The sequence below is a fragment of the Pan troglodytes genome, chromosome 3, assembly GCF_028858775.2.
Source record: "Pan troglodytes isolate AG18354 chromosome 3, NHGRI_mPanTro3-v2.0_pri, whole genome shotgun sequence".
NCBI lineage: Eukaryota > Metazoa > Chordata > Mammalia > Primates > Hominidae > Pan > Pan troglodytes.
The window spans coordinates 160,477,142-160,496,208 of record NC_072401.2 but is presented as its reverse complement, the minus strand read 5'-3'; the positions used below and the strand labels follow the sequence as shown (position 1 = coordinate 160,496,208).

Genomic DNA, 19,067 nt, shown 5'->3' with positions numbered 1-19,067 from the left:
GTCTTTCTCCCCCATAAGACTGTATAATTTGTGTAGTTAAGGATAAGGGGCCAGGCGTGGTGGCTCATGCCTGCAATGCTCTTGGAGGCCAAGGTGGGCAGATTGCTTGAACCCAGGAGTTCAAGACCAGCCTGGGCAACATGGCGAAACCCCATCTCTACTAAAATGTTAAATTTAAGCTAGTAGATCAGAATAAAAATGTTAATGTGAACTTATTGTGATATATATGAGACAAAGTATAAGTTATCAGTTTGCAGCCCAGACATGAGACTGGATTAATGAATGATTTTGATGCTCTTGTTTATCAAGAGACACAGGAGTTTTGTTCTGAGCCGTCCTGGATCTTCAGGGAACCACCATGAATAAATACCATGAATAAACACCAGGAATTGGAGAACATAAGAAATTAACATTTTGTATTAACTTTAATGTGCTGGAATTTGAAAGGATCAGCAAGGAAATCTGATAGGAAATCATTTTGAATTACACTTAAAAATTTAAAAAAAAAATTACCTGGGCATGGTGGCATGTGCCTGTAGTCCCAGCTACTCAAGAGGCTGAGGTGGGAAGATCACTTGGGTCCAGGAGGTTGAGGCTACTGTGAGCTGTAATTGCACCACTGCACTCCAGCCTGGGTGATAGCACAGGACCCTGTCTCAAAAAAAAAAAAAAAAAGGATAAGGAATATGTTTTTTCATCATTGTATCATCAGCACTCAGAATGGAGGCTGGCATACAGTAAGAGCTAAATATTTGTCATATAATTGAATCAACTTTTGCTGAGTACCTATGTGGACATGCCTATGTATGTATGCATTTTGTTAATAAGGCAAATTTTTGATTACACAGAAAAATTCAATCAATATAATATCCTTACTGATTTGTCCTAAAATTTCACCGACACCTATTATTTATTTTTTCACAAAAGGTATGTTGGTATTTTAATTAAAAACGACTCTATAAATTGGTTTTATTTATTTATTTATTGTTTAGAAAATATTTTTTGTAGAGATGAGGTTTCACCATGTTGTCTGGGCTGGTCTTGAACTCCTGGGCTCAAGCTTTCCACCCACCTTGGCCTCCCAAAGTGCTGGGATTACAGGCGTGAGCCATCACACCCGGCCAACAAATTGGTTTTATTACGAGTAGCTAGTAATGCATGTAATTTCTCTTTTACTTTTTAAAATATTATGAAAAAATTTAAATGTGCAAAATAAAGAAGAGTAGTATAATAAACTCCCATGCACCAATCATCTGCCTGGCCCTTATGTTTCATCCACAACCCAACCCACTTACCTGACTCCAGGTTATTTTAAAACAACTTCAGGCACCATAGCATCTAATTTTCAGTAATTTAAAAAAGAGTGTATAAGAATGCTTTAGAGATTACAAGGCAAGTGCTTACACATTATCTTTTTTCCATTCTCATACCCTGTTCTTTGGCACTTTACCGAAAAGGAAATGAGAAGGGTTCAGAGAAATCAAATGACTTTTCTTTGGTAACATGCCTAGTATACGTGTAGTCAGAACTTGAAGCTTTTGCTTTTTTTTTTTTTTTATTTTTTAACATCAACTTTCGTGCTTAGTCCAGTGTATAACATCACAGGCAAATTCAAATTGAGAATAGGAATCAGTTGTTCTTTAACCATAACCCTTCTAACTTTTACTTATCCTAAGACCAGGTAGCAAGTAGGGCAGGAGCCTTCATCTAGAGGGATGGTGACAGCTCTGATAGGGGAAAATTAGCACTGGTCTTTCCTTCCAAAAAGCCACTCTGGCTGCTGCTGTTGACACAAGGCTCCTGGCTTTTGAGACATTATTTGAGTGCTGGATTCCAATATTTTTACTTTCTCATAAGAAAAAAAAATGTGAAGCATCTAAGGATATCTCCTGCCTTATTGATAAAGTAAGCCTCAGGCTGAATCCAAATTGCTGAGCTCCAACAGAACTACAGGGCAAAGCATCTACACAGGGAATTGCCACTCTTCTCCAAAATTAGGCTTTATTAAGAGGCAAGGCTATGTTCTCCTCATATATATCTGTGTGTGTGTGTGTGTGTGTGTAAAAAGTAAATGTTTTACACAGATCCCCATAAGGGAAAAGTGGGCTATAGTAATACAGTATTTTTTTGTTTTTCTTTTTTTGGGGGGGGACAGTTTCGCTCTGTCACCCAGTCTGGAGTACAGTGGCGCGATCTCGGTTCACTGCAACCGCCGCCTCCCGGGTTCAAGCGATTCTCCTGCCTCAGCCTCCCGAGTAGCTGGGACTACAGGCAAGCACCACCACGCCCGGGTGATTTTTTTTTTATTTTTAGTAGAGACGGGTTTCATCATGTTGGTCAGGCTGGTCTCGAACTCCTGACCTCAAATGATCCGCCCGCCTCGGCCTCCCAATGTGCTGGGATTACAGGCGTGAGCCACCGCGCCCCGCCAAATACAGTTTTATCAGGAATCAAAACTGTGCTCTCTTCTGGACTCTCAGCTTTAGCTGTTTGGAGCGTTTAGTCTAACCCTTAACCACTTACATTGTAATGTGAAGATCAAATTGTAACGACATGGCAATAATAAGGCTCCTATTGGTTGGGTACCACCAGTTTATGCCAGGCATTGTACTGATTCATGTCTTTAATCCTCAAAACGACCTTCCGAGGTCAGCGTTTTTATTCTTTTTCCAGAGGAGCAAACTGAGTTTCTGAGAAGTCACACTCAAGTTGGTGGCAGAGCTGACGCTGGCATGGGGTTGACTCCAAAGCTCTCTACGCCACGAGGGTAGGAAAGACAACGAAACACAAGCGAGAAGAATAATGAGAACTGGGATCGTAACTTCATTAAATGAGAAGCCAGGAACAGGTGGCGGAGGGCACGCGGTTCGCTGCACGGAGTCGCTCAGGCTCTTTGAAACACCGCGCGGGGGAGCGGGGCGGTGCCGGAAGTCAGGCCATGGCTTCCGGTTCTCGCGTCGGAAGTGGCCGGTCAGCGTCGCTGCCGGTCTCCAGCGGAGACGGACTCTGGAGTTTGAGCGGCCGGGGCGGCCACGAGGTACTCTGATCTTCCGTCCTAAACACGTCTGCAAGTCGAGATGTCGCACCCGTCCCCCCAGGCCAAGCCCTCCAACCCCAGTAACCCTCGAGTCTTCTTTGACGTGGACATCGGAGGGGAGCGAGGTGAGCGGAGTCTGACGCTCGCGGAAAAGCCCCGAGGAGGCGGGGGTTCCCGGGATTTGGGGGATTCCAAGGGCGGAATGCGGCTCCGGCCGGTGGCTGCTCAGTTTCGCGGAGGGGATGGCTGCCTAGGCTGGTTCGCCGGAGCAAGCCCGGAGATCTAGGGCTAGATCGATCCAGCGCCCTTATATCAGTGCCATCGGTGGTGCGGAAGTTTCTGGAAATTTCTAGTTCGGGAATTGTGGCGTCCTTTAGGTTTGCCTCCTGATTTGGTGGCACTTCCACGCCACCTTTGCACTACCAAGTTAGCATGAAATAAGATTATTTTATGTTTGCAATGGGACAGTTCAGAAAGCATATCCTGGGATATGCGTCTGCTGGGCCCCAGGAAACTATATTTGCCACATGAGATAATATATCAGCACGTGCTGTGTTATTTATACGTTAAAGGGACTTGTTTGCTCATTGCTTTTGCCTTATTACTGATTCTTAATTTAGAGGTCCGTTCAGATGAGCAAACATTTTCTCTTAATTTGCCATTGGGAAAATGCGCTCAACGTAGTGATGGTGTTGCCTAGGTTACATAGCCGCTCAGAAGTTCCTAAGGCCTGGTGAATTAGGGAGCGTGTTGCTTTGTAACTGGATTGGCCTTGTTCTGGAACACGTTGGAATTGCTGGCCAGGCAATGTGTTTGAATGCATGTACAGGACACACACACGTTTACACGTACATTCGGTTTGTTGCAACTAGCTAGGGCTAGGTTTAATCTCACCTGTCTTAGCTGCTATCTAGAGGAGGAATTTTTACAGCTTTTGCTTCAGAGGTTGCATGAGGCAGTTTGCTCAGAGCACAAAGGCTGCAGGTATACGTAACACGTGGCAAGTCCGCCCACCCAAAGACTGTTTAATTTTCTCCTGTTGGTTGCTTGGTGATTGGAAATTCTCAGTACCTCTTGAAGAATTACTCAGGATTTAAAACTATTTGTATTTAATGATATCTCTTGCATGGTGCTAATCTTTTGGCTACTGTAATTGGTTATGATCCTTAGTGTGATGTTTCAAATTTGTTTATATACATACATGATAGTAGGTAGACTAAATTTGAATATTAGAATAAAATAAGATTCACTAATTCTAGTGAGTATATTCAAAGGAAATGAAGTTTGTATGTCAAAGAGGTATCTGCACTCCCATGTTCATTGCAGCATTATTCATGATAGCCAAGATAATGGAATCAAACTAGGTTTCCATCCACAGATGGATTTTTTTTTTAAAATGTGGTGTATGTGCACAGTGGAGTACTATTCACCCATAAAAAATAATGAAATCTTGTCACTTCTGACAACATGAATTAATATGGAGGACATTATGTTACATGAAATAAGCTGGGCACAGGAAGACAAGGCATGATCTCACTTACATGTAGTTTCTAAAAAGTTGACCTTGAAGTAGAGGATGGAATGGTGGATTTCAGGGGTTGGGTAGATGTTGATCACGAGAGACCTAATTTCAGTTAGAAAGGGGGAATAAATTTAAGAGATCTATTGTATAACATAATGACTATAGTTAGTAGCAATGTGTTGTGTTCTTGAAATTGCAAAAAAGAAAAATTACAATAAAGGGGAACTTGGTAATTCATGATTGATCTGCTACCATAATTATACCAACCTTCTTTTTATCATTTGTCTATTCGGTTGTTTTGCATACTGACAAGATTTTCTTTTCTTTTAGTTGGTCGAATTGTCTTAGAATTGTTTGCAGATATCGTACCCAAAACTGCGGAAAATTTTCGTGCACTGTGTACAGGAGAAAAAGGCATTGGACACACGACTGGGAAACCTCTCCATTTCAAAGGATGCCCTTTTCATCGAAGTATGTGTAAATTTTCTTAATCTTGTTATTCTTCATACAGACAAGTCCTGTTCTTTAGGAGTTGGGGAAGAAAACACTAAGTAGGAAGTGAAGCTTAAAAAGTACTATTAGCGTCCATGTCTGAGGCAGTAACTCAGTTTCGTAAAGGTTAGGCTGTGCGAGGTGGAATTACTTATGGTACTAAGGTTTATCTATAGAGAAATGGACTCCCCTAGCTTTACCCATCCTCTCATTCTCCTTCACTCTAAGAAGATTTGATTGAGAAAGGAAGGCCATAGTCAACCAACCTTAGGTAGCTTCATTGCCTGGTGACAAAAAAGTTATGCATAATTTTTGGGCATGAGTGCTTGGGAAGGCAGCAGATTTGAAGATTCAGTGTTTTGGGCACACGGGTGATAGTGTGGTCAAAATATGCCATTTCATACTGCTTATCACACTTTATAATGAATCATACTTTTGTTTAGTGATAATGGTTCTCCCAATAGACTGCAGGCTCTATGAGTTCAAGAACTGTATGTTTTCACCATTTTGTTTTTGGCATCTAATACAGTTACTGAGTAGGAACTCAGTAAGTATTTGTTTAATAAATAGGCAAATAAGCAATAATCACAAGAGCAACATTTTTTTAAACGATTTATTAAGAAAAAATTAACTTTTAAAAAAATATTTAAAATGTTTACTTTCATGTTTAATAAAAACTTGAAATATGCTAATAAACTATATGCAGAAAATATTTAACATAGCAAGTGTGAGACTGCTATCTTTAGAAAGGTCTGCCTGCAAGAGTAGCACTTGTTTGGAGTCTGGGAACTTGACACTTGTACCATTTCCTAAATAGTAATGATGATTTACTATGCCTAGTCTATTTGTACAAACATGAATGTGTGCTTTCTTTTGGGGAGTCTGGAATTTTGGTACATGCTAGGTAGAGTGTGCCCAATAAATACCTTGGGTGCTGAGTCTCTAATTGGCTCTCCTGGGCAGAAATAACTGTGTACATGTTGCTGCATTTTTGTTGCTGGGGGAAGTGTGTGTTCTGTGGCACTTCATGTGACGGAGAAAGCATAAGGAAGCCTGCACGTGGATTTTTCCAGACTCTGCCTGTGTCTTTCCCCTCGTCATCTCGCTGTGTATCCTTACCACTGTGATCCAACCACATACTGATTTGTGTGAGCTCTAGGGTTCTCTGAACATGAAAGCAATCTTGGTAACCTTTGACACAAAGTGATATATTTGCTGAAAATTTTCCATTAGGGTAGAACAAATCTACTGGGAATCATTGGTCTTTATTCAGCAGACATTATTGAGTAACTAATATGTACTATGTGTACATGCACATAGTTATAAGGATGTAAAACAATACAGTTGGTGTACTTAAGGAGATCATTGTTTGCTGGAAGGGGCAGATCATAATGCCATATGTTATGTAGGCAGAGTTAAGATACTGTGGGAGAAAAATTAGGACATAACAGCTTTGGGATTTCAGTGACAGTTTTATAGGGGAGGTATCATTTGAACCGATTTTCTGAATGTTAGCAGGGATCAGGCAGTGAAAATAGGTTGGATTCAGATGGTGAAAAGCCTGAAGCGTTTGGAGTTGCGGAGACGGGTGGGGAGGGACAAACAGGAGAGTGACATGACTAGAGTCATGCACTACAAAGTTGTCTTACGTACATATCCATTAGTAAGCATTGCTAAAGGCATCCATGTCTCAGTCACTAATAGCCATTTTCCTTTTTTGTAGTTATTAAGAAATTTATGATTCAGGGTGGAGACTTCTCAAATCAGAATGGGACAGGTGGAGAAAGTATTTATGGTGAAAAATTTGAAGATGAAAATTTCCATTACAAGGTAAAGTAGAGAAAATGCATGTTATTGCTGATAAAAAGATTGTTATATATCTGGAATACTTGTTGGATTAAGACACCAAAAAATGTTTCAAGTGTGCTTAGATTCTCCATTTCTTGTAATAGGAATCACTTTTGTAAATAATGGTTCTTTAATATGGAAAAGTTTTCATTCAGTAATGATTAATTCAGCATTATTTCATTGTGATCCAGTTTTTATATGCTTCAGTTAAGCCAGTGAGTTTTTAAATGCGACCAGCATCTGGCAAAATTGTTTCCAGGAAAAATGTTTCCATTGTTGGAAGGATGGTAACTTGTGCATCCTTATCCTTGAATTTGAAGAGCAACAAAACCATCACTAATATCCAGGATATCAGGGGATTTGCACACTAGCAGATATAGTTAAATGTCCAAGCTCCTAAAGGACGTTAGTGGTGCCTGTGCCTTCTTGTCTTCGTTGTCCCAAGATGTAATTGGGGTATATTGCATCATTCAAGTTATAAGAATGGACATGTAAGTACAAAAGTAAAGTGATATTTTTGGAAATAAGGAATATGAGCAAGGGTATTAGGATAATTTGAAAAAATGTCATCAGTCTTCCAGCCAGTGTTTATTGAGCCACTATCACTGGCACCAAAGGGTTTATAAAAATGAAAGGCCTTGATGACAAGGAATTTATAATCCTACCTCAGAGACAAGATTAAGATACCTGGGACTACTGGAGAATAATAGTATATAAATAAATGCTAAATTGATTGAATATCCTTGCTTGTATAACTTTGCTAATACTGTCCGTATACTGCAGGAGAAAGATGTGATTTATGCAGTCTGAATTATTATGGAAGTCATTGAGGAGGAATGGCTACTTGGGCTGTGCAGACTGGGTCTTGCAAGGCGGCAACATGTCTGAGATTTGGTTAGGCAGGAACTGTAGTATTGATGCAGAATTTAAAAAGGGACATCGGTGAGGAAAGACAAAGGCAAGAGACGTTGAGGAAATAAAGTTCTAGTTACTGTTGTACCAAAGGAAGCTACCAGAAGGATGAAAACTAAAGGTGATGTGATGATCACATTGATATAGAGAAAAGGGGCCTATAGACAAGACACATGGTTCTTGCTTTCTATAAACTTGGTGGCCTTAAAATCTGAATTTGATTTAGACTGAGGGGAGTAAAAGGCATTTTGGTGGGGTGGGGGGGTGTCATGAAACATTATATAACATGAGAGTTACGGTGCATGCGCCAACAAGGAATACATTTAGAAAGCCTAGGAGATAAAGTGAAAAGGTTAAGAAATTGGGTTTCATAGATCCTTTGACAGGATTATGCCAAGGTAGAATTTTGATTTCAAGATGTACGCAGCAGTTTCTTTTGAGCACTCTCCGAAGAGGTGATTCATCTGGGATGAAAACCTAATCCAAATCCTGTATGATCTGGATTCTTTTGAGATAGGAAAGTACCAAACTGAATGTCTTGGGTAAATTCAGTATCCCATTATTGTTCCAGTTTATTGATGTTTTGTAAAGGAAGACTTAAACTGTAGGCATATTTATGAATTTGGAAGACCGTTTAGGTCTTCCCAGAAAAAAAGAGCTTTCATCATAAAAAGGGCAAAATATATTACAAGAGTTTCATAATGCTGTATCTTCATTTTAAAGGTGAAGTGTAAGTATTTTCTCATGGCCAATTTAGAAATAACCCTCCCCCCGACTATTGTTTCTGTTACCTATTTACTTTGATAAGGTTTTTTAAAGTTTAAAGTGATTAAGTGCCCCATGTTTTGTGAATTAAAGGTTGCAGTTTATAAAAAAATAAAAAGTAATTTAAAAATTTTATAAGTGAAAAGTAAAAAAAAGTAGTTTGATCTAAATGGTAGTATAGTGCACCCCAGTTTTATGTTCAGTAAAAGAACAGTTCAGACTAACACACAATTCAGAAAAGAACACATCTAACCTTGGTTTTCTTTGAATTTTTATTTCTACAGCATGATCGGGAGGGTTTACTGAGCATGGCAAATGCAGGCCGCAACACAAACGGTTCTCAGTTTTTTATCACAACAGTTCCAACTCCTCATTTGGATGGGAAACATGTGGTGTTTGGCCAAGTAATTAAAGGAATAGGAGTGGCAAGGATATTGGAAAATGTGGAAGTGAAAGGTGAAAAACCTGCTAAAGTAAGTAAAAAGTTACAGTGAAATACGCTTATTATCTTAGTTGCTGTCTTTTTGAGACGGAGTCTCGATCTGTTCCAGGCTGGAGTGCAGTGGTGCGGTCTCGGCTCACTGCAGCCTCTGTCTCCCGGGTTCAAGCTATTCTCCTGCCTCAGCCTCCTGAGTAGCAGGGATTACAGGTGCGCGCTACAACACCCGGCTAATTTTTTCTGTATTTTTAATAGAGACGGGGTTTCACCATGTTGGCCAGGCTGGTCTCAAACTCCTGACCTTGTGATCCGCCCACCTCGGCCTCCCAAAGTGCTGGGATTACAGGCATGAGCCACTGCACCCAGCCTGTTAGTTGCTATCTTGAAATATAAGTAAAAGGATCAGGTGATTATTAGCTGGAAAAATGTTATAATAATTTTGGGTATAGGAGCCAGGATCTGCCACTTTTTTTTTTTTTTTTTTTTAACTTTTCTACAATGGGAAAGACAATTAGGGTAGTTTTAAAGATTTTTATTATTTCAACTTTCATTTGGTGATCTTTGCTAGTTTACGTTAAGTCTTCCTATACCTGCAAAACTGTTCAGTTGGTATGTATAGTAGTACATAGTAGAATGAGGATAATAAGCCTAAAATCTTGTCTGGATTGTAGCATTAACTAGAGGCTTGGCCTTGACTTTGTTACTTAACTTTTCCACGCGTGTTTTCTCCTGTCTAAATTACTTATGGGTTTAGACTGGATTATCTCTGAAGACCCTTGTGTACTTAATGTCTGTGAATCAAAATGACCTTAATATTGGCTGGGCATGATAGCTCATGCTTGTAATCCCAGCACTTTGGGAGGCTGAGGTGGGAGGATCACTTGAGACCAGGAGTTGGAAACCAGCTTTGGCAACATAGTGAGATGCTGTCTGTATTTAAAAAAAAAAAGAAAAAAAGAAAAACCCCTAAACGACCGTAATACTACCCAGCCTGAGTGACAGGGTTGTGAGTGGGAGTTGGAAGCTCAGTTACTTGTAGGAGGTAGGCTGTCACTCAATGTATGACAAGAATAGTAGTAAACCGGAAGCTCATGCCCCACCTAACGCCACTTACATAGACAATGATAAAATTGCCAACTTATTCTGTGTTTATTGAGCTCCTGAATAGCAATAAAATGCTTATGTAAATACTAACATTGTCGTATTAGTTGGAATGTATAAAAACAGCATTATAGTACATAAATGAGCCTTCTCACATAAATCTGTGAATTGGACAGTGTTGCACATGACTTCAGCTGTATAGCTTTTATCTCTCATTATTACGATAGTGCACTTCTACAATTTAGGGTTATTTTTACAGTTGTGCGTTATTGCAGAATGTGGAGAATTGAAGGAAGGAGATGACGGGGGAATATTCCCAAAAGATGGCTCTGGCGACAGTCATCCAGATTTCCCTGAGGATGCGGATATAGATTTAAAAGATGTGAGTACCTTCAGATTAGTCAAACTTTAATTAATTTAGTAAGTGAAAATATTTAGTACTAAAAGTTTGAGCTTTTGTTTCAGTCTCTCATATGATAGAATCTAGCATTAAACCACATTACTTACTAAAATCCAACATATTTGTATTTTTTTTATACAGGTAGATAAAATTTTATTAATAACAGAAGACTTAAAAAACATTGGAAATACTTTTTTCAAATCCCAGAACTGGGAGATGGCTATTAAAAAATATGCAAAAGTTTTAAGGTAATATTATTTCTAACAAATTATTTTTAAGCAATTATAAATTGAATTATAAACTAAAATTAAGAATTGCTCATTATATTTTTGCAAATTACTTGTGGAATAACCAGGTGTGTTGAAATAGTTGCATTTCCTTTTTTTTCCCTCAGCTTGTTTTAAGAAATTTCAAAAGACAGAAGTTGAACGAATAATACATAATTACTCATATGTTTTACTTACATTCACCAATTTTTAACTTTTGCTGTTTACGTTTTTACAGAACTATTTTGATAGGAAGTTGTTGATACTGTGATACTTTACCCTAAGTATTTCAGCACGTATTTCCTAAGAAACAAAGACATTCTGCATAAGTTCAATACCACTAAAACACCCCAAAGTAATATTGATAGATAATATCAATCCATATTTAGGCTGGGCATAGTGGCTCATGCCTATAATCCCAGCACTTTGGGAGGCCAAGCTGGGCGGATCACCTGAGGTCAGGAGTTCAAGACCAGCCTGGCCAATATGGTGAAACCCCATCTCTACTAAAAATACAAAAATTAGCTGGGCTCGTGGCGCACGCCTGTAATCCCAGCTACTTGGGAGGCTGAGGCACAAGAATTACTTGAACCCAGGAGGTGGAGGTTGCAGCAAGCCGAGATTATACCACTGCACTCCAGCCTGGGCGACAGAGTGAGATTCTGTCTCCAAAAAAAAAAAAAAAAAAGTAATCCATATTCCAACTTCCCCAGTTGTTTCAATTTCTTAGAAAAATCAAGGGTCCAAACTAAGATTATGTGTTATATTTAGTGGTAGTATCTCTTACGTTTCCTACCTCCCCTGGTTTTTTATTCATTTGCATTTTTGTGGAGTCCAAGTCAGTTGTTTTTATAGACTTCCATCTGTATGTGTTTGTTTCCTTAAGATTAGTTTGAGGTGAAATATTTTGGCAAGAAGACTTAGGTGTTGTTTTGTATTACCTATGATATCACATCCTGAAGACACATTTCGCTTTGGCCTGTTTGAGTTCACACACATGGTTAAAGTAGTGTCAGCCAGAAGCATTTGTTAGTCCGAGGTGGTATCGTGAAATTCTATGAATTTCTAGTCCCCAACAACCTTTCACACAGTGGATCTTAGCATCATTGAAAAATCCATGCCTGAATCTGTTATACTGAACTTCTAAGTTTATCATCGTACAGTTATTAACTAGCATTCTTCTGTTTGCAACAGCCTCCCGCATATTTTTTAAGTATCACTATAGACCTGTGGATATTTTTCTTTTCTTTTTTTTTCCTTTTATAGAAACAAGGCCTCCTTTATATTGCCCAGGCTGGTCTGGAACTTTTGGGCCCAAGCAATCCTCCCTCCTCACCTTCCCAAGTAGCAGGGACTAGAGGATATCTTATGGGTAGTTTTCAATTCCGTTTGTTAGTATGCTATTATTGTCATTCTTTTTCATGCCCAAAGGGTTCCAAATTTGTTCAGTGGAAGGCCCCTTTCCTTTGGCATGTTCCTATTAGTCTGTGAGCACTTGCTTGCTTTTTTGCACAAGATGTTCTAAGCTCATCTTACCTTACTTTCAGATCTGATATGGCAGTTTCTCCAAGGACCTCTGATTTCTTTTAGAGAAAGAAAACTTTAGAAACCAAATTCTGGGGGCCAGGTGTGCTCAGTTTTGGGGCCCTTTTCAGGGACAATGCAAAATCAACGCAATAGAGTTCTCCTTCATCTTTCCTCTACTGAATTCCCTTCTCCTATTATGAGAATCCTGGTTCCAAACATAATTATGTTGGAAAGTACATAGTGGGGACCTGAGTTTTAAAAATAGAAAAGTGTTACTAGTGCATAATTAGATTTGGGAATTGCTCTTAAATTGGCCTCTTTGAACACTTCGGGGAACAAAAACAATTTTTTTTAAGCCTTCTTAAAAATTTTAAAAAGTGTGATCATTAAGATTATTAATAGCATTTTTAGAGCTTTTTATATCAGAAATGACATAACACTTCTGGACATACAGAAGAGTAATTCCTGTTTATGTGGTCTTTCATACTGCTTTTATTAATGCATTCTGCAGATACGTGGACAGTTCAAAGGCTGTTATTGAGACAGCAGATAGAGCCAAGCTGCAACCTATAGCTTTAAGCTGTGTACTGAATATTGGTGCTTGTAAACTGAAGATGTCAAATTGGCAGGGAGCAATTGACAGTTGTTTAGAGGTAAGTCTGTTTGATTTTGAACTTTTTGAATAAGTTGGATTAAGACTTAGTTTGAATAGTAGCAACTTTTATATACATTAATATATCTTATCGCATAGGACCTAATGAGGCTTAAGAAAACATTTTGTTTCTAAATATTTTGGACCCTCAGTTCTTTCTCTACATTCATTTTGCTTATAACTCTGTGTCACTTAACAGCCATGAAGATCCTTGCCTTTTTTTCTCAAAGCACATATATCAGCTCATGTATTCACTTAAGAGCACCTATTATGTGTTAGGCATTAGAAGACAAAGTCAGAAATGACTAAGAATGTGGGTTATGGAGTCAGTCAGGCATGGCTTTTTTCTTCTTCTTTTTTTTTTGAGACGGAGTCTTACTCTGTTGCCCAGGCTGGAGGGCAGTGGCACAGTCTCGGCTTACTGCAACCTCTGCCTCCCGGGTTCAAGTGATTCTCCTGCCTCATCCTCCCAAGTAGCTGGGATTACAGGCATGCGCCACCATGGCCAGATAATTTTTGTATTTTTAGTAGAGACAGGGTTTCACCATGTTGGCCAGGCTGGTCTCAAACTCCTGATCTCAGGTGATCCACCCGCCTTGGCCTCCCAAAGTGCTGGGATTACAGGTGTGAGCCACCGTGAAGTAGTTATAGAGAGTTATATAACACAATGTAAGGCATTTAGTGTAGTGCCTGGCACATTTTAAGCACCTAACAGAGACGAGTTATTTTAATTAAAAGATTCATACCCTCAAGAAGCTTAATAAGTGATTCAGGATAGGAGGGGGTCAGTTTCAATTTAGGTTCATCAGGACTTGTGTATGGAGAATGGGTTCTATTGGAACAGGTCATTTATCTTTAGGAGGGCCATCCAGGTATGCTAACTGATAAAGCTAGAAAGGTGGCAGTTTTACCTTCCTCAAATAGAGCAATTATGACTCTCTTCCCTGTTGTATAGTTTGAAAAGTTTTCCAAATGAAACATTTTAAGAATTTTACATATTAAGCCATGCACCTAGACTAGCTATGCTCAGAGCAAGTAGAACTAAAATGAGATCCTAATTTTGTAGGGTAGATGGAATAAGGGATAGGAATATATTTAGAAGGGATCATACAACAGAGGAAAAAACTTATCAAAAGAAAAGATGGGTCTTCACTCTGGGTTTTTTTTTTTCTCTGTCACCCATGCTGGAGTGCAGTGATGCAATCAAAGCTCACTGCAGCCTCAACCTCCTGGGCTCGGGTGATCCTCCTACCTCAGCCTCCTAAGTAGCTGGGACTACAGGCCCTCGCCACCATACCCCGCTGATTTTTAAATTTTTTGTAGAGATGGGTTTTCGCCATGTTGCCCAGGCTGGTCTCTTAACTCCTGGGCTCAAGCTGTCCACCCGCCTTGGCCTCACAAAGTGCTGGTATTATAGTTAAGAGCCTCTCTGCCCAGCCTCGATCTCTTTTTGACCTGTGAGGCAGGTAAAATCTGAGTATTGGCCATTAAAAGATGTTACATAAACAAAAGATAATTTTAAAATGTTTGTTCTAGGGGAGAGACCTGATGCATAAAGTCTCTTAGGTTAAAAGACCTGTTGTAGGAAAAAACCTAGGTTGGGTATGGTGGTTCATGCCTGTAATTCCAGCACTTAGGGAGGCCACGGTGGGCGGATCGCTTAATTCCAGGAGTTTGAAACCAGCCTGAGCAACATGGTGAAACTCTGTCTCAAAAAAAAAAAAAAAAATTAGTCTGGTGTGGTGGCACATACCTGTAGTCCCAGCTACTCGGAGGCTGAGGTGGGAGGAGCACTTGAGCCTGGGAGGTTGAGGCAGCAGTGAGCTGTGATCAGGCCACTGCACTCCAGCCTGGGCCACAGAGTGAGACCTTGTCTTAAAAAACCAAAAAACAAAAACTTAAGAGTTTATAACTTAAGAGTTATTAAGTTATTAATGTTCCTTAAAAAACTTATAACTCAAGTAAAAAGTGTATACAAATTTTTCTTCAAAATGATTTTATCTTAAAAGTTGTTAGTTCAGGCCCATTCGGGAGATTGAAACCACAGTGGGGAGCATATTGGAAACTAGAGAAATGTCTTTCTCCTCCATGTCCATTCAGTGCCCTCTGCTGACAAAACTTAGTGCCCACTGGCAGAGGAGAGCTATTTGCATGTTTCAGCTCCATTTTCACAGAGCAGTGAAGGATGGGTTTGGAGTTGATAGGCAATGAATTGAAATCTGGCATATAAGCCTAATACTTAAGACTTTGATATAAATACTAGCTTTATACTTTTTTGTAGGCTCTTGAAGTAGACCCATCAAATACCAAAGCATTGTACCGCAGAGCTCAAGGATGGCAAGGATTAAAAGAATATGATCAAGCATTGGTAAATTTTGTTCCAAATGTTTAATTTTTTAAAATAGACAACTACCTTTATAAATCATACACCTAACTTAAATGTTTTTTTCCAATTAAAGGCTGATCTTAAGAAAGCTCAGGAGATAGCACCAGAAGATAAAGGTAAGTTGGCAGCTTTTGTAGTGAAAGTTAATTTTGTTATTTAAATACTTATCCTCAGGAACCATTGTTCACTTTGCCAGATTTTAGATGTTTGTTCAACAGATACTACAGAATGCCTGCTGTTGGGCCAGGCATTATCATATAGCAATGAACAAGACAGTCAAAGTCCCTGCCCTCAAAGAGCTTACATTCTACTCCCATTCAAGAATATAGTTTTTCACGTTATTTATTCTTCAAGTTATCATCTCTGTAGTTTTTTATATGTCTAAATACTGTTTGTCTTATGGTATCCTTTGAGACTGTGTTCCTATTCTGGTTAGTCTAGTCGAGAGCTCAGCATTGTAAGACACAGTATTCATGGTAAATTTAACATTTGGGACCATTCAAGTTGAATGTGGCTATAACCTTAGTATTGAAGTACTGGTTATATGTTTTAGGAAATTGACAAAAATAAGCTTGTTTTTCAAATAAACCAACTATGAATAGTGACACTAGATCTGGGTATTACAAAATGTCTTTGGTCTCTTATTACTAAAATGAAACAAGGGAAGCAATTACTGTTCTCTAATGTAGAGGGAGAAGGCAAATCTTGATGTGCTTGAGTTCTCTCAGTTGACAGTCCTCTAAAATTACGTTTCATTTCTGTGTTTGTGTGATTGCTCAGATTTTCTGTTACTAGGGCTTAGTTACTTTATAGAGAAGTTTTTTCAAGGGGTAGTTAACATTAAAATAGTTTGTTAGTCACCATAATTTTTTGGATATTTTGAGAAATAACTCACATTGCATATTTATTTTACAGCTATCCAGGCAGAATTGCTGAAAGTCAAACAAAAGATAAAGGCACAGAAAGATAAAGAGAAGGCAGTATATGCAAAAATGTTTGCTTAGAAAGGATTCAGTTTTGCTTATTGTGTTGATTGTATAAATGCAATAAGAAAATGTAAAGGTTTTTGTCTATGAATATGATCCCTAATGTGTTTGACACCTTAGTTCCTTACTGTTTTACAGTTTAGGAGTACTGATAGGGGTTCATGCTTAATAAACATGTCACAATACAGTAAGTAAAGTGGTTTTGTTTGTTTCTTTGAGATGGAGTCTTGCTCTGTCACCCAGGCTGGAGTGCGGTGGTGCACTCTTGGCTCACTGCATCCTCTGCCTCCCGGGTTCAAGCAATTCTCCTGCCTCAGCTTCCCAAGTAGCTGGGATTACAGGCACGTGCCACCATGCCCAGCTAATTTTTGTATTTTTAGTAGAGATGGGGTTTCACCATATTGGTCATGTCACGTTGGTCTTGAACTCCTGACCTCGTGATCTGCCCCGCCTTGGCTTCCCAAAGTGCTGGGATTACAGGTGTGAACCACCGTGCCCGGCCAAGTAAAATGTTTTTTAAAATGGTTATGTGCATTATTCATAAAGAATAATGGTGTCCAGTCTTTTTAAACTTGTAAAGACACATCTTATTGAATAAAGAGATGAGAGCTTAAGTTTGTATATTGTTTCCTTCAATTCTTTGATGTATCCATGGTGGATGATGCTAGGTTTTCATACTTATAGATAATACACACACACACACACACACACAAACACACACACACACAAACTTGTTCAGGGATGGGCATACTTTTTCTGCAAGGGCCAGATCATAAAGTTTTTAGGCTTTGTAGACCATGTAATGTCACACCCACTCAACTGCACAGTTGTAATTCAAAATTAGCCATAGACAATGTGTAACCAATGGGTATGGCTGTGTTTCAACAAAACTTCAGTCTAGAATATATATTCATTTTTATATTTGATTACTTAACTTTGGCAAGTCAAACATAAAGTCCAGTAGTGAATTTTGCTCTTGGTACTGAATCTCTGAAGAACTGAAGAGGTAGGAAGATGCTGCATTCTTATAAAGGTTATTTAAAAGCAATACCCATAATTTTTTTATGGGACAATCTTAGATATAGTATAAAATTTTTATTTGATAATCATTTTGTGACTATTCTGTTCAGTAATATGCAGAAAGACATTCTGAAATCTGTTAATCTCTAAACATTTTAACGTTATCTTGCCATACTTGAAAGAAACTGGCTAGCTGCCGTTTACATTCCATTGTAAGCAGGTCCTCCTCCACCTTCAGGTACCACCCAGTTAATATTCTGACTTGGATCTTTAATATCACATGTTTTACAATGTACACAGTTCTGAGCATTTATCTGTAACCGAAATCCATCACCTTGTTCCACAGGTACAAATTCATAAACTCCTGAAAAGTAAAAATAAATAAAGTGCCTAACTTTAAAAAATTTTTAAATTCAAAAGTAAAAATTAAGGAAAGAGTAGCCACAGAAACCTTAAAGGTTGCTTTCTGAATGCTTACCCATAGAGATTATGAAGACCTTGGTGCATTGCTATTGATGTGAGTGTAAATTACATGTACATAATAAAAGGAGGTACAGCAGTATTCAGCTGAGTTGTCTCACTATCAAGGGTACTCAACACTGAGTGTTTGAGTTCCACACAACCTCGAAGTCCTCCCTTATTCACAGTCATCCTCTCATTCACAGGGGACAAGTTCCAAGATCCCCAGTAGACGCCTGAAACCTCAGGTAGTACTCAACTTACATTGTCAGTCAGAACATGTTTCTGTTCATGTATTTCACCCACAAATGTGATGCCTTTTCCATCTTAAGGAAGCACTTGCCACACTCTGGCCATAACTTCTGCAGTTCGAGGTCCAACAGCAAAACACACAAATTTCTTTTTCCTCTTTCACAGAAGATACAGTCTTACCATAGACCTTAGCAACCTCAGCATAGGATTTTTTTCTCTTTATAGAGAACTTTCTCCTTTCACTTAAAGGAAGCACTTTATGGCATCTCTGAATTGTCAGCATCACTACTCCTGCGTTGGGATATTTTTAAAGGGTTACTGGACACAAGTATGATAATGTGACAGTAAATCTGATAGATGGCTACCAAGTGACATAACGAATGTTAGGTGTGAATATGCTGGACAAAGGGATAATTCACATCCAGGGTGGGACAAGCCAGAATGGTACACAATTTAAAACAACGTGTACAATTTAAGACTCAAGAATTATTTGTTTCTGGAATTTTCTTATTTTCAGACTGTGGGTGACTGGGGGTAAGAGGAGCCTAACGGTACAGCTAAAAAACCAAATTAGATCCAGTCCCTTAGTAACCTCAGGGAGTTTTCAACCCACTGTAATGACAAAAGCCAAAAGACCAAGTCACACTATCTTCTTTTGTGAATGTACTAGTTTTCAAGTATCGGAATACTATTTTGTTCTACCATATCATTTGAGACCTGGTTCCTATTACTGTAATTTCAGTTGAAAGCTCAGCACTAAAAGAATATTCATGGTGAATTTAAAGTTTCAGAGCATTCCTTGGACTGAATGTAATCATAATGTGCTATTCTAGTACATGCACCCAAATACATACAGATGAGCTGCCATGACAGAAATGACTTTAAATAGTCACATGAACACGCAAAGAGAGGTATTTCATTTTCAAGAATCTTCATCTTAGTCTGAGCGTAGACAAAGGGCTTTTTTTTTTTTTTTGAGAAATGTTATCTGAACTAGGCTTAA

The 19,067-nt window shown here is 38.8% G+C and overlaps 2 protein-coding genes across 3 annotated transcripts in view; one reads left to right on the top strand and one right to left on the bottom strand.

Annotated features, from left to right (window-relative positions):
- The first annotated feature begins 1,570 nt into the window (after window positions 1-1,570).
- PPID (peptidylprolyl isomerase D) lies at window positions 1,571-16,954 on the top strand. Its single transcript, XM_001145793.7, has 10 exons — window positions 1,571-3,162; window positions 4,890-5,030; window positions 6,775-6,881; window positions 8,861-9,049; window positions 10,376-10,498; window positions 10,658-10,764; window positions 12,821-12,962; window positions 15,243-15,329; window positions 15,421-15,463; window positions 16,263-16,954. Exons 1-10 carry the CDS (start codon window positions 3,078-3,080, stop codon window positions 16,349-16,351), a joined length of 1,113 nt encoding a protein of 370 aa, XP_001145793.1. The 5' UTR covers window positions 1,571-3,077; the 3' UTR covers window positions 16,352-16,954.
- A 459-nt stretch (window positions 16,955-17,413) lies between these two features.
- Window positions 17,414-19,067, bottom strand: part of ETFDH (electron transfer flavoprotein dehydrogenase) — a 36,746-nt gene continuing 35,092 nt past the window's right edge. For both annotated transcript variants that reach the window (XM_024356349.3, XM_063809977.1), the window contains exon 13: window positions 17,414-17,717. In XM_024356349.3, coding sequence (XP_024212117.2) covers window positions 17,554-17,717 — 164 coding nt within the window. In that variant the 3' untranslated portion in view covers window positions 17,414-17,553. The remainder of the gene's footprint in view (window positions 17,718-19,067) is intronic.